The sequence below is a fragment of the Centropristis striata genome, chromosome 21 (genome assembly GCF_030273125.1).
Source record: "Centropristis striata isolate RG_2023a ecotype Rhode Island chromosome 21, C.striata_1.0, whole genome shotgun sequence".
Taxonomy (NCBI): domain Eukaryota; kingdom Metazoa; phylum Chordata; class Actinopteri; order Perciformes; family Serranidae; genus Centropristis; species Centropristis striata.
Window position 1 is genome coordinate 9655944 of NC_081537.1, and position 13063 is coordinate 9669006.

The 13063-nt window shown below is 38.2% G+C and overlaps 1 protein-coding gene across 1 annotated transcript; it reads left to right on the forward strand.

Annotated features, from left to right (window-relative positions):
- Window positions 1–230: 230 nt before the first annotated feature.
- Window positions 231–12481, forward strand: LOC131959671 (uncharacterized protein C16orf52 homolog B-like). Its single transcript, XM_059324881.1, has 3 exons — window positions 231–991; window positions 8330–8542; window positions 11314–12481. Exons 1-3 carry the CDS (start codon window positions 886–888, stop codon window positions 11496–11498), a joined length of 504 nt encoding a protein of 167 aa, XP_059180864.1. The 5' UTR covers window positions 231–885; the 3' UTR covers window positions 11499–12481.
- Window positions 12482–13063: the final 582 nt, after the last annotated feature.

Below are 13063 nucleotides of genomic sequence, written 5' to 3' on the forward strand. Positions count from 1 at the left end.
ACTTGTGGACCAAAATGGACCACCAAAATGTTTCTTTCCTCACTTGGCTCTCTGAGCTTCCATAAGTATTTGCTCTTGGAAAAGAAACGTGCCACTTTATAGATTTGACTGCATGAGTATATCACAAGATGTGCTCAGAGATGTTTTAGGGGCTCATTTAAATGGTCACCTCTGCATAATTTATGATTTATGATGATTACAGATTTTCTCGCGAGAGTTGTCCACTACAGACATGGAGACGCGAACAGCCTGATATTTAGTTCTCACTGCTGAAGGAGGACAGCACCGCCTTGCAGAAAACACACTTGCTGTGCGTTTCAGAAGCTTTTTAATGAGATAAACGGACGGTATTCAGTTTACGACTGAGGAGATTTAAAGCTCCAGAAAAGCGCTTTGATTGTGAGTCACTATGGGCGGCGTTTCCCGTCTGTGTGCGTCCAGAGGAAAGAAAAAGCTTCCATATGGGGGGAGAGAGCTCGGGGCTGCATGCGGACTCAGGAAATAAGTCTACTGCATGCATTAATCCGTTTTCACTGCTGGAGATTTAATCAACGATTACAGCAAAGTATCCACGCTGCTTTTCTCCAGATATCACCGGGATGTGGTGGAGCATCCGGAGCTAAGTGATCCATGAGCAGCGAGCCTCTCCTCCTGGGCTGGAGAAGGGCCAGCAGGTCGGGTCAGCAGGACTAAATGAATGGGGATGTTTTGAGGGAACCGCCTGGGATCAAACACAATGAGCGGACAAGTCAAACCGACCCCCTTCAATATCACTAAGTTCCCTAACGCTGGCTGGCTTTAGGTTACCCACTTCTAAATGTCCCGCCTCCCTTTAGGTGAGACAGAGGCACACAAACACTCTGACCTCCACCTGTGTCCAGCGACATGGATAAACTCACCGTGATTTCAGGATGCCTCTTCCTCGCTGCAGACATCTTTGCCATCGCCAGCATCGCCAACCCGGACTGGATCAGCACCGGAGAATCAGCTGGTAGGTTTGTTGTTTGTTCCACTTCTGCACTGTGACAGGAGGTCAGTCCAGTGGATAGCACTGCACTGCATGACCTGAAATGGAAAATTGCATCTGTTTGTTTAAAAAATAATAATAAATAGAAACATGTGTAAAAGTCTGGAAACATGTCATGGAGATTTTCAGGTAAAAATCAACACATTTTTAGGCAAGAGTTGCACACAAACATTGATAAGTTTTTGGCCTTTGACCCCCTGAAAATTATAGGTAAACACAGGTTATGACCTCTGTATAATCATGAGTTGTGATAGGTCGAATGTATCCAGTTTACAAAAGAATAAAATAAAGAGAAGAGGAAACTTTTCAATAAGAGATTTTTGTCCTTCATCTCCTGGGACCCTCTTGGAGAGTCTCGGCCCCAGGTTGTATGAGATATCTTGATTTAGTCAACTAATCGTTTAGTTGATTTAATCTACAGATCTGTAAAACTGATTTTTTTTTAACGCAGAACATCACACAAAAGCACAACTTTTAATCTTGTTTTTACCAGAGATGTGCTTCTGAGCTTATTGAAAAAAAAAGTCCTTCAGCATGAAAAAAAAAGATTTAAAAAAATGAGTAATTGACTAAAGAAATCTTAGTTGACTAAGACCAAAACAACAGATAAGTCCACCAGAGTTAAGAGAATATGAAAAGAATTTTACAATGGAAACAACAAAACAAAAAAAAAGAAACAGTAATAATTTAGTGTCTCAGTGTCTTCTGAGTTCAGCAAAGGTCAACAAAAATCCACAAATTATCAGTATAAAAGGTTTGATAATATCAGTGAGGCGCCAGACGCTGCTTTTTAGCTACTAAAAAGTAACAAGTATCCAAACTCATTTCACCCTCTGCTCTGTGGTAGTTTATTGTAAAATCCTCAAATGTCCATGTTCTTGCAGGATCGCCTTCACCCATCCTTCATAGTAAAATAGTCATTGTGACACCCACTCACCAAGAAGTGTGAGCCACTTATACTGTAAATCTATGTTTGCTGTCATTATTTAAATACTAGATTTTCTAGCTTTTTTGGCCCAAAATCCCTAGCACAGCATATATGAGCAAGAGGGTCAAAGTTCAGAGATACTCATGATGAAGTAGTCCCAATTGTATGCATACTGCATGTAATAATAAGGGCAGCTGCAGCACATATTAAAGATGATTGTGCCAAACTTACCAACAATGCAACTTGATCACCAACAATTCTATTGGAGATTCAGGTGCGTTAAGATAGATATTCCTTTATTCGTCCCACAATGTAGAAATCTTCAGTGTTACAGCTGCAAAAATCTATAAAAATAGAAAGAACCATCAATAAAAAAACAGTAACAGCAGTGAACAAGCAATATAAAAGTATGAACAACTTAAACAAGAAGACATCTAAAATTTGGAACAATATAGCTATTCATTCCAATGTATTCATTTATAATAATAGATATTTCCTAAATATAGTGAATATATATTATTATATTGATAATTTAATTTATTCTAGGAACAGCTAAAGTAGCCCCGTGATGTAACAAATACAACATTTACTGAAGTGTTATTTTTTATTTAATAATAAATTGAGCACCAGTACCATGGTAAAAAATCTGTAAAATTATTATGAATTACAGTTCATCAGCCAAAACAATAGTATATAATGTATGTATATAAACATGTAATTAAATATCAGCCCCATTGTCACTTATACCTGTTAAAACTATTCAAGTCAGTATTGATCCAATACTGTATCAGTATTGGTGCATCCTTGGATTTACATTCACGGCTTATTTAATGAATATCGCTTTTTTAATATGTTGGAGTCTGACATAAATGTCCACACTCTTTTCTGGATTAAGTAAACTGATCAGTTACAACCTATATGATCCTTTTTATAGCCAGTATTGATCATTTGAAGGAAGGCAAATGTAATGAACTTTACAGTCAATATCGGATATATAATGTCGGCGTTTAACTCAGTCTTCCACCTACAGTCAGCCTCCCTGCTTATTGGAATAGAGTAATATTCAGATGCAAAGTCCAAAAGCTAAACATTGACTAAACTGATGCAACAGACAAACAGTACCACTACAGTATATGCACAGCTGGCACAACGTTCATGTCAGCCTGCATCCTAATGCTACAGTGGAGCAGAGATAAGCACGTAATCGCTGTGCCAAGTGGTTATTACAGGATTTAATTTGTTGTAAAAAATACTGACTGCTGCTGCAAGTTGAGTACATAACAAGCAGTTTTTGGTCACATAATTAAACGAGTAACCACGCACCAAATCTTTCTTTCTCAATCATCATAGTACAAAATGGTCTGTAGTTGAGAGCAGCTCACACTCTGAAGGGTTTACCTCCCATTCCCTCATAGTAAACGCTGGTGTGAAATGACTGTACTTACTGTACATGCGGCTTTTTGTTCTTGTTTAATTAGCCGAGTTGTAATTACCTGAAGGCAGGAAGTGTTGTTTGGGAATGAAGATGTGGGACTTTTAATTAGGCCTCCTGGGAAAGAAATGCTTTCCACCTGGAGAATAAAGCTCCTCGGGCTGAGTGATGACGTATTTTATTCTGAGTGTATATATTGTATGTATTGTAGAAGTAAACAAAAAAAAATTATATAATTATTTTTTTTCTGTGACTGTTCCCCGGCAATACGCCCAGCTCTGATACATCTATTCAGTTGGCTCTCTGGATTTAAACACACACAAGAATCAAAATAAACTTATAATAATGATAATAATAAGCCCAAGTATAGTTCTTTTGATCCTTTAGTTGATTATAGCTGCTGTTCAAACAGTGAATCAAATAATTAAAAAAAAAAATTGTGCATCTACCACATGGTATGTAATTCAAGGTGAGAGGAAAAGAGTTTACAAATTTCAATCATAATGTAGCTATGCTCAAAAGAGCTCTATTGTTTATTCTAGCTTAAATAGGACCATAATTTACAAGCTGAACATCATGCTGTATTCAAGAAGACTCTAAACTAGTAATTGAGACCATAAACGCATTAGGAAAATGTTTACTGAGGTAATAAATCAAGTGGAAAGTAGGGGCATTTTCTCATAGGCTTCTATACAACTAGACTTCTTTATGCAGCCGGCTCACTGGGCTTCTCTGAGAAGTCAGAAATTAATCAAGCAAAACATCCAACCATTAAAACTCATTTTTCTATTCAGGAATGCAAGTAAATAACTATAATTTGACTTCTTAATCAAGAAATAATTATGTGCTTTACTGTTTTTACAGGTTTTTTTTGTAAAACAGTAAATTTGAAAATTCATGGATAACAATAATAATTATATCTTTGCATTAAAAATATAATTTTGGTTAAAAGGCTTCTACATACTGGTGTATTAACAATTAAAGAAACATAAAAAAATGATTTTGGTAATTATTAATGCTGTTAATTTAGGACACTGGGGCATAAACCAGTGGTCTAATGCATTTCAGATTCAGATTTGACTTTATTTATCCCACAGCGGGGAAATTTCTTTGTTACAGCCGCAGAAAATCACACAATATTGAGATAAGATAAAAAAAACAATCTAAGAAAAGACATTTAACAATATACAAAATATACAAAATAATAATAATAATATACTATATACAACTTAGTGCAAATTAAGTGGAGAATGTGCAGAGTGCAAATTATATGCAAAAATGTTCAGATTGTGCAGGTGTTGAACAGTCTTATGGCAGCTGGAATGAATGACCTGCGGAAGCGTTCCTTCTTACACCGTGGGTGTAACAGTCTGCTGCTGAAGGAGCTGCTCAGAGACCCCACAGTGTCATGCAGGGGGTGAGAGGGGTTGTTCATGATGGATGCCAGCTTGGCTAACATCCTCCTCTCACCCACCTCCTCTATGGAGTCCAGTGGACAGTTCAGGACAGAGCTCGCTCTTCTGATCAGTTTGTTCAGTCTGTTCCTGTCCCTGTCCGTGCAGCCCCCTCTCCAGCAGACCACCGCGTAAAAAATAGCGGAAGCCACCACAGAGTCGTAAAAGGTCTTGAGAAGGACCCTGCAGACACCGAAGGACCTCAGTCTCCTCAGCAGGTAGAGGCGACTCTGGCCCTTCTTGTACAGGGCGTGGGTGTTGTCAGCCCAGTCCAGTCTGTTATTTAGGTGAACACACTTAAGCACTGTATATTTTTCTTTATCTATTCTATGGTAAAATTACCAATTTACTGCTTTCACTTCCTCTTCCTTTATATCTATGCTGGCTTTCATTCATAATCATTCATTTCTGTTGCTTTAAAGTTTATTCAGAATCCCTCACTTAATCATATTTTCATTAAAACAAAACACATAATGGCCTGAAGCAAAAACATGTTTCTCTTGGACTTGCTTTTTTTTTTTCTTTTTTTTTTGTTATGGAATTCAGTATGCGTGGAAATGAATGCACTATTTACATTGTCCCCCACCCTGCGGTTTGAAAGGATGTGTTGAGAGGGAACAGGATGTCCTGTGTATAGGGGGGATAGGTCAGCCTGCAGGAGGATGTGGTTCTGGCCTGATGTTCCCTCCAGCCTGGTCCTGGTATCATCATCCAGCACTACACCCACCATCAGGACTCAAGCCACTTCAAGCACACGATAAATATTTAAAAGGCTGATGGGTTTGAGAGTAGAATCTGTTGTCTGCTGTGGTGTGTTCTTCTCAGGTCCATCATTTTACTTGTACGTCGTTTATTATATAGTTTAACCCATAAGAACCCAGACCCAGTTATCCTTAAAGGATGTGTTCTATAAGTGGACCACATAGAACACATTTCTGATGTTTAAAAAAAATAAAAAATACCCCTAAATGTCAAAGATGTGTGATGTGACATATACGTTACAATGGGCGTTTATGGTATTTATGTTTATGATATTTCTTATTTTAAAATAGAAAAAAAATAGACATATTTTCTGCTTACAGAGACACAAATTTGCCTTTTTATTTTGCATCTCCATGACATTTATCAAAATTGTGACTTTAATTTGTTCAGGAAATATGGTCAGAACAAGTTCAATGCAACACAGGACATCCTAATAATGGATTAGAATTGTTAAATGGGTTTAAGTTTAAGCTTAGCCTTGTAACAAAATTTAAAGTGTTTGATACACGGGTGTCACCATGGGTTCTTATGGGTTAAAAATCCTAATCAGTTAAATGGAAATTGGGGGTAGCAGGTGTTTATTCCAAAGAAGCTTATTTTATGTAATTTCCCTTCTAATTAAATGATGTTTCCCAGTGTTTTTCCTGCACTCTTTGTGATATTGGTTACTTGTAATTTTGGCCATTGTGATAATTATGTTAATTCTGCAGTCGCTGGGTTTAAATTGCCTTGAATAAATCCATAAAATGTGCAAAGCTCCTCTTTTTTCTGTGTTTCTTGGGAGGCAATAACTGCTTGCTGAAGACACTAAAAAAAATGAAGGTGTGGGAGGATTTCATTAATGTGCTGTATGTTGTTTCAGAGTTTAGCAGATGCAGAGGACGTCACATGACTGAAATGCCACCTGAGGGTCATTGATCGCTTCATTTCTTACAGTCTCTCACTCTCAGTGTTTCATGCCAGAACCTGGAGCCTGTGTGACGTCATTAATGAATCACTGGGGCCGCTGGCGAACCGCCCGCCCAGCACAATATTTCCATACCAACAGGTTTCTTGGCCTCCGGTCACTGTGGGGAATCAGAGACTCCTGGGAGGTCATCATGTCTTCCAGCCAATAAACAAATTAACACATTATGTCATATGTGGCTTTGCATCAGGCTCAGTTTGTTATATGAAGCATGCAAGCCGAGCTACTGATATGCTATAACCTTTCATATAATTGATTTAATGTGCAGTAGACTGTGCAGTATTATTATTATTATTATTATTATGAGTCACTATCTGCAATTTTGCACTGGCTGAAATACCATCTGGACTGCTGTGTTATTTACTGCGGAGTGAGAAGAATGTTTTATCTCCTACAATCAATGCAAACTACAGAGCAAAAAGAAAGTTAATATGCTACTCAGATTCTCCAAGTGCCTGACTCCAAAAAAACGAATCAAACAAACAAAAAATGTGTGCTCTTTGTTTGCATCTATGGCACTAAGATGTAGCTACAGTGAGGGAAATAAGTATTTGATTCCCTGCCAATTTTGTTTTTTTTTTTGCTAAATTTTCCCACTAAAAATAAATGAATGGTCCATAATTTTAATGTTTTTTATATTCTGTCTCTTAAAGTAAACCTACCATTAAAATTATTGTCCGTTTAGAACATTTATTTGTCAGTGGGAAAATTTTGCAAAAATTACAAAATCGGCAGGGGATCAAATACTTATTTCCCTCACTGTACATGTGTGTTTTTTTTAACTTTTATCTTCTTGGTTATTGCTGCCCTTTTGAACAAACAGTTGCCAAAGAGCAGAGACTGAAAAAAACAATATGCGTGAGTAGAAGAGTGAGTCTATTGCGTTGGCTCTGCCTTCCCTCTCTTGTTTGGGTGATGGAAAATGACACGAACTGGGCGCCATAGGCTCAGTCACCATTGTTTTACTTAATTCATTGATAGATGGTGACTTAACAGACATTTCTTTAAATGATCTTTCACATTAATCCTTTAAACGCCTAAATAATTAACAATGAAACTAGAAATGAAAATCCCAACACAGTCGAAAACTCAGCTGATTTGCTGAACCAGGACCTTGTGGATGTGTTGTGATCACATAAAAATGACTTTGGCCTGGCAAAAAGAGGAAACCACCTCACAACTATCATCTGATTTTGATTCAGATGTTGCAAGTTTATGACATTACGTATTTCCAACTGAGCCCCACCTAATTTAAACCAGTTCGAGGGTGCAGACAAAAACACATAGGACAGAAATCTTACAAGACAAAACTGTTGAATGTTTTGTGTTTTGTGGACTACATCACTTATATGAGAAGCTTAATGAAGACATAGGTTTTAAGGGCTTTTATATAGGATTATGAGTAGTAATACAGGAGTAAGAGAACAGAATTCCTGCACAGGATTCTTTTACTTGCAATAAACTTTATCCAACTTTATCAAGATCAAACAATCTTAATAGAGTGCTTTTAGACAGCCAACTCGTTGATTTTGTTGCTCTATTGATGGATCCAACAGGATGAAGATGGTAGAGACTAAAAACAGAGCTAAAAAAAGTAAATATTCAATCACATTGTCCAGGTGCTTGACTTCAAAGCACAAATGGACCGAAAACAAATCAAAACAAACAAACAAACAAAAAGCTATTGCAGGTTTAAAGTTATTATCCAACAGGAAAGTTTTTTTTTAAATTGCTGCACCTTTCCCCCTCTCTGATGCAGGCTCGCTGACTGTGGGCCTGGTCCGGCAGTGCCAGACCATCCACGGCCGAGTCCGGACCTGCATCCCCCCGCAGCTGCCCCCAGAGTGGATCACAACGCTCTTCTTCATCATCCTGGGCATCATCTCCTTAACTGTCACCTGTGGTCTGCTGGTGATGTCACGCTGGCGCCGCGAGGCCGCCCGATACGCCCGGTGGATCGCCTTCACAGGGAGTAAGTGTTCACTGTCGTCCTCTTCCAGCATAACCAGCTCTGTTGGAATACTGTCAAATTTTACATGTCAAAATCTTTGTCCATGAAGTGTCCAATCACTCTAAATATATAGACAGAATTTATTTTCTTGCGGTTATCAAATAAAATGCCGGGGTTGAGGACATTTGTCAGATCTGTCTGCATTAGAAGATCAGTATTATGTCTTTTGCATCCTTTTCCTTTAAAGCATCAGGAAGCTTTGTAAACATTATTTTTCTTTGCATGACAGTATAATTATGTATACTGATGTTACAAAGTTGCTTTAATAGATAGATAGATAGATAGATAGATAGATAGATTACTTCATCCCCGAAGGGAAATTTGGTTGTCACAGCAGTCCAGTATTCAAGTACAATACAGTACAATAGAATAAAATACTGAGGTAGCATAAATAAAAACAACAATAGAAAAAAACACAGAATAGAACAAGGACACTTAAGAAGTTAAAAAAAAAGAAGATCAGTTGATAGGATGGTTGACAAGATGAAGGTAATTAAACTGGTGACATGATGGCAACAATGCTATAGTGACTAGACGGTATATAATAATAATAATAATAATAGTACAGTATATAAAATATAATATAATATAATATAATATCAAGCGTAAACATTTTAGGGGTCAGATATTAAAATACAAGTGCCCATTACAGTTTAGAAAATGCCTGCAAAAGAAAGAGATGCTATTTGAGAATCTCCTGTGAAATAAATGGAGCTCACCTCGACATCAGAATTCTGCGCCTCCTTTCAGGAAAGCTTTTAGCCTGGTGATTATGAACATCTTGACAAAGTGACTGAAGAGGTGCTCTAATTGATGGGCCTGTTTCTATTTTTACAGGAAAGAGACAGAGTTTGTCTATTAGAGAGGACCAGAGCAGGAGCTGTACTTCTCTTTGCTCTAAATATAGAAAAATATAAAGCAGGCTCTCATCAGTAGTCCATCAATAGCGGGGGCAGTTTTTAGTTCCAAGGACAGTTTTTCAATTCATTTTAAAACCTTAAAGCTGCCTTATAAGGTAGTGAAGAAGTGTTTTGGTGTTGACATATAAAACCAATATATTTTTGTGGTGAACCAAGAGTGGAGATGTGTAGAGCTACGTTTTTTCAACCTTTGTCAAGTGGATCCCGGACCCATGGCAGATAACCAGTAGTAACTGGCTATCTGCTATGGGTCTATTTCCTTTAGTTATCTGTATTAATTGTTTATTATTTCTTTCAACTAACTAATTGCAGTTTCCATTACTTTTAGGTAGAGCCCAACTGATATGGAATTTTTGAGGCTAATGTCGATTTTAGAGCGGAAAAATTAATTGATTATCAATATGGCGATCGATATCATACATTTTGGACTGGAATGGAAATTTAATTTTTTTATGAACCGCCATATTTTTCCACCATGCCAAGCCCACATAGTGTGACGATCGATAAAGCATTAATAACTTTTGATCCAAAGGCCTTATGATGGTACTGACCAAGGCAGAAGTCGATCAGGTTAAATTTGTAGGAAGAGTTTGTTAAAGTATGCGACGTGGAAATGGCGAAAAACGGACATTCAATTCAAGATGGCCGACTTCCTGTTAGTTTTTCAGGTATGGCTTCTTGAGACTTTTTGGTGCGTCTTCCCATGATACATGTCTGTACCAAATGTTGTGTCTCTACGACAAACCTGTGTGAGGGGCTCAATTCTAGGGGGCGCTAGTGAGTCATTTTGCCAAGCCCATTTCTGAGACCACCAGAATACTTAAATTTCACCTGAGATTGATGTATATTCCAATTATGGTGAGATTTTGAATATGATAAAGCCCCCAAATGAGTGATTCATTTTTGGGGAAAAATTGAAATACATTTAAATAGGGTCCTCAAACCGTTGCTTGGGCCCTAAATCAATTGGGGTCGTGGGGGCCGATCCCAGCTGACATTGGGTGAGAGGCGGGTACACCCTGGACAGGTCTCCAGACTATCACAGGGCTGACACATAGAGACAGACAACCATTCACGCTCTCATTCACTCCTACAGGCAATTTAGGCTACGTTTACATGATGACGGTCTGAACAGAAGACGCAAAAGTGGCGTCACGTCTTCACTTTTTATTCCGCGTTTAGACAATCGTTTTTGGGCGGAAATCTGCTGCATACGGTGACGCAAAAGTGTGTGGAATTCAATTGTATGCATGCCAGGCGGCATCACTTAAAGCGATAACAGCATCTTTGGGCATGTGGTAATTCCAGATCCTTCTCTGTTCACTAATACTATCTGTACATATCCTGTACATTTGGTGGAAAGACTCCTGTAAGTTTATTAGAGCTGCCAGAGCAGCTTGAAGGTCCAACACATGGAAATAATCCCACACGTTTGTTTATTTTCCTGTACTGGAGCATGTATGTGACGTAAACACGTACGTGACGTGAGCAGATCAGATCAGAGTTTTGCATCTTGTCAGTGTAGACGGACACGATACGGCGGAGCGTATTTAACTTTTCCACTTTGGAGGGTGGTTTTAGATTTTTGCGTTTTTAAGCCCCAAAAACGCCGTCACCGTCTAAAGAAAGGCACTTCCGATAAAATATTTTGTCATTTTTACCCGCAAGCGTCCTCGTGTAAACGGGCCTTAGAGTCACCAATTAAGCCTAAGCTGCATGTTTTTGGACTGTGTGAGGAACTGCAGGAGTACCCCTGGTTGGGAATCATTAGTCTATAGGGAATGTTAATCTTCTGTTTTTCCTCTGTCACAGTGGTCCTGTTCTGCATGGCCGCTCTCATTTTCCCCATCGGCTTCTACATCAACGAGGTTGGAGGACAGCCATATAAGCTCCCCAACAACACGGTGGTGGGCTCCTCCTACGTACTCTTTGTCATGTCCATATTCTTCACCATTGTGGGACTGCTGTTTGCCGGGAAGGTATGCCTGCCCGGCTGACCTCCTCCTCTTTTTGTACCTTTGGAGAAACACCACCACTGGAGGCAGATTTTATGACTCTCCTGCGACAGTGTTGGGAGTATCGTTGAAGTAGAACAAAACTGAGAGGTCACGATACGTCACGTTGCTCATAAATGGAGCCAAGATCATCACGCTCCGATCAGTCGATCTGCTGGTCTGAAATGGCTTCCATCATCTTCCGAACTATTGAGAGTGAAGTGGAGAATATTAAAAACAACATGATGAAAACATCTGAACTTTTAATGGAGCCATCTTAAGATAAATGGCAGGTAATGGTTTCTTTGTCATTCCATGTTGTTTTGATGCTGGCCAAAGCACCAAATATTGGCCAGTCCCCTCCAATCCAATGGAGGTTCAATCACCCATAACCATCTGTAATATAGACAACAAAGTTCCACTATCTTGGCACATTTTATTTATTTCTTTAACTGTTCAGTTATGTTTTTTTGTAAAGGTATTTTTTATTAAAAGGCCTAATGTATGCCAGAGTTTCCCTGCCGTTAATATGTGTGGTGGATCACTTTGCCTTAAAGAGCTGTTAACCTTAAAATAACTATGATATTGTTAAGTTGTAGTGGATTCATTTTTAAATTCTGGCTACATGAAATGATTTAGCATAAAACTGGAATGTAAAATGGTCCGGACTCTAAGAAGCTGTTGAGATCGGATCAGTGGTGGGCAGGTCAAACCTGCTCTGCTATCTCTCTGTTACAGCTTTGTTCTTTTTAGTGATGTAGTGAATGTATTATTCACCTTCTGCAGCATTTCCTGTTGTTTGAACACTGTATCAACAAAATGACTGAATCAAGTTTGTTTTCTATATTTGAGACGTTGATGTCGACTTCATTTCTGTATAAATGAAGAGACAGGCCAGTCTGTGGCGTTTTCTAGAAGCACTGTGATGTTCTTGAATGGGCATGGAAGATCTCATCTCATTAAAAAATGACTTATTGGAACACTGATTGCTTTCACAGTTTCTTTGAGAAGACCATATTACTGTAATTATTTACAATCAACAGTTTACAATGAGAAGATGATGGCTGCAGACGAGCTAGCAGCAGTTATATTCTGACAGTATATTGGAAACATTTAGCTGCTGTTCTGTAAATCTAATTGGTATGTGTTTTGTTTTTGTCTGTGTTGAAACAATTCTTTGATGTCTACAAATGTTGGACATACTATAATTACTATAATGTTTTTAAAAAAAAAATACATATATATAGACATACTATACTATTAACATGTCAAACATGCTATTCTGTGTTGTTTCATGCACTTTTGGACAAATTACAGTTTGAGTGTTCTTTACAAAAATCAACATACTATAGACCAATTTACGTATTTTGTCATTTTTACTAATGATGTATATTGTGGGTGGAGCCTAACTGGTGGCAGAAAGTAACAGTTATATGCTGGTCCCAGCAGTGCAAGCGGTACAGTTGTCAAATAATATGAATAGTCCAGATGTTTTTTCTGATTATTTTATTGGTTTATTATCAAATTACAGATTATCACACATTAGTAAACAAACTTTAACATTGCTG

Bases quoted from the DNA above. Each gene is read 5' to 3' on its own strand.
- LOC131959671 (XM_059324881.1), top strand. From the start codon at position 886: ATGGATAAACTCACCGTGATTTCAGGATGCCTCTTCCTCGCTGCAGAC. The intron at 992-8,329 runs GTAGGTTTGTTG...TCTCTGATGCAG, and splicing joins CAGCACCGGAGAATCAGCTG to GCTCGCTGACTGTGGGCCTG. The intron at 8,543-11,313 runs GTAAGTGTTCAC...CCTCTGTCACAG, and splicing joins GTGGATCGCCTTCACAGGGA to TGGTCCTGTTCTGCATGGCC.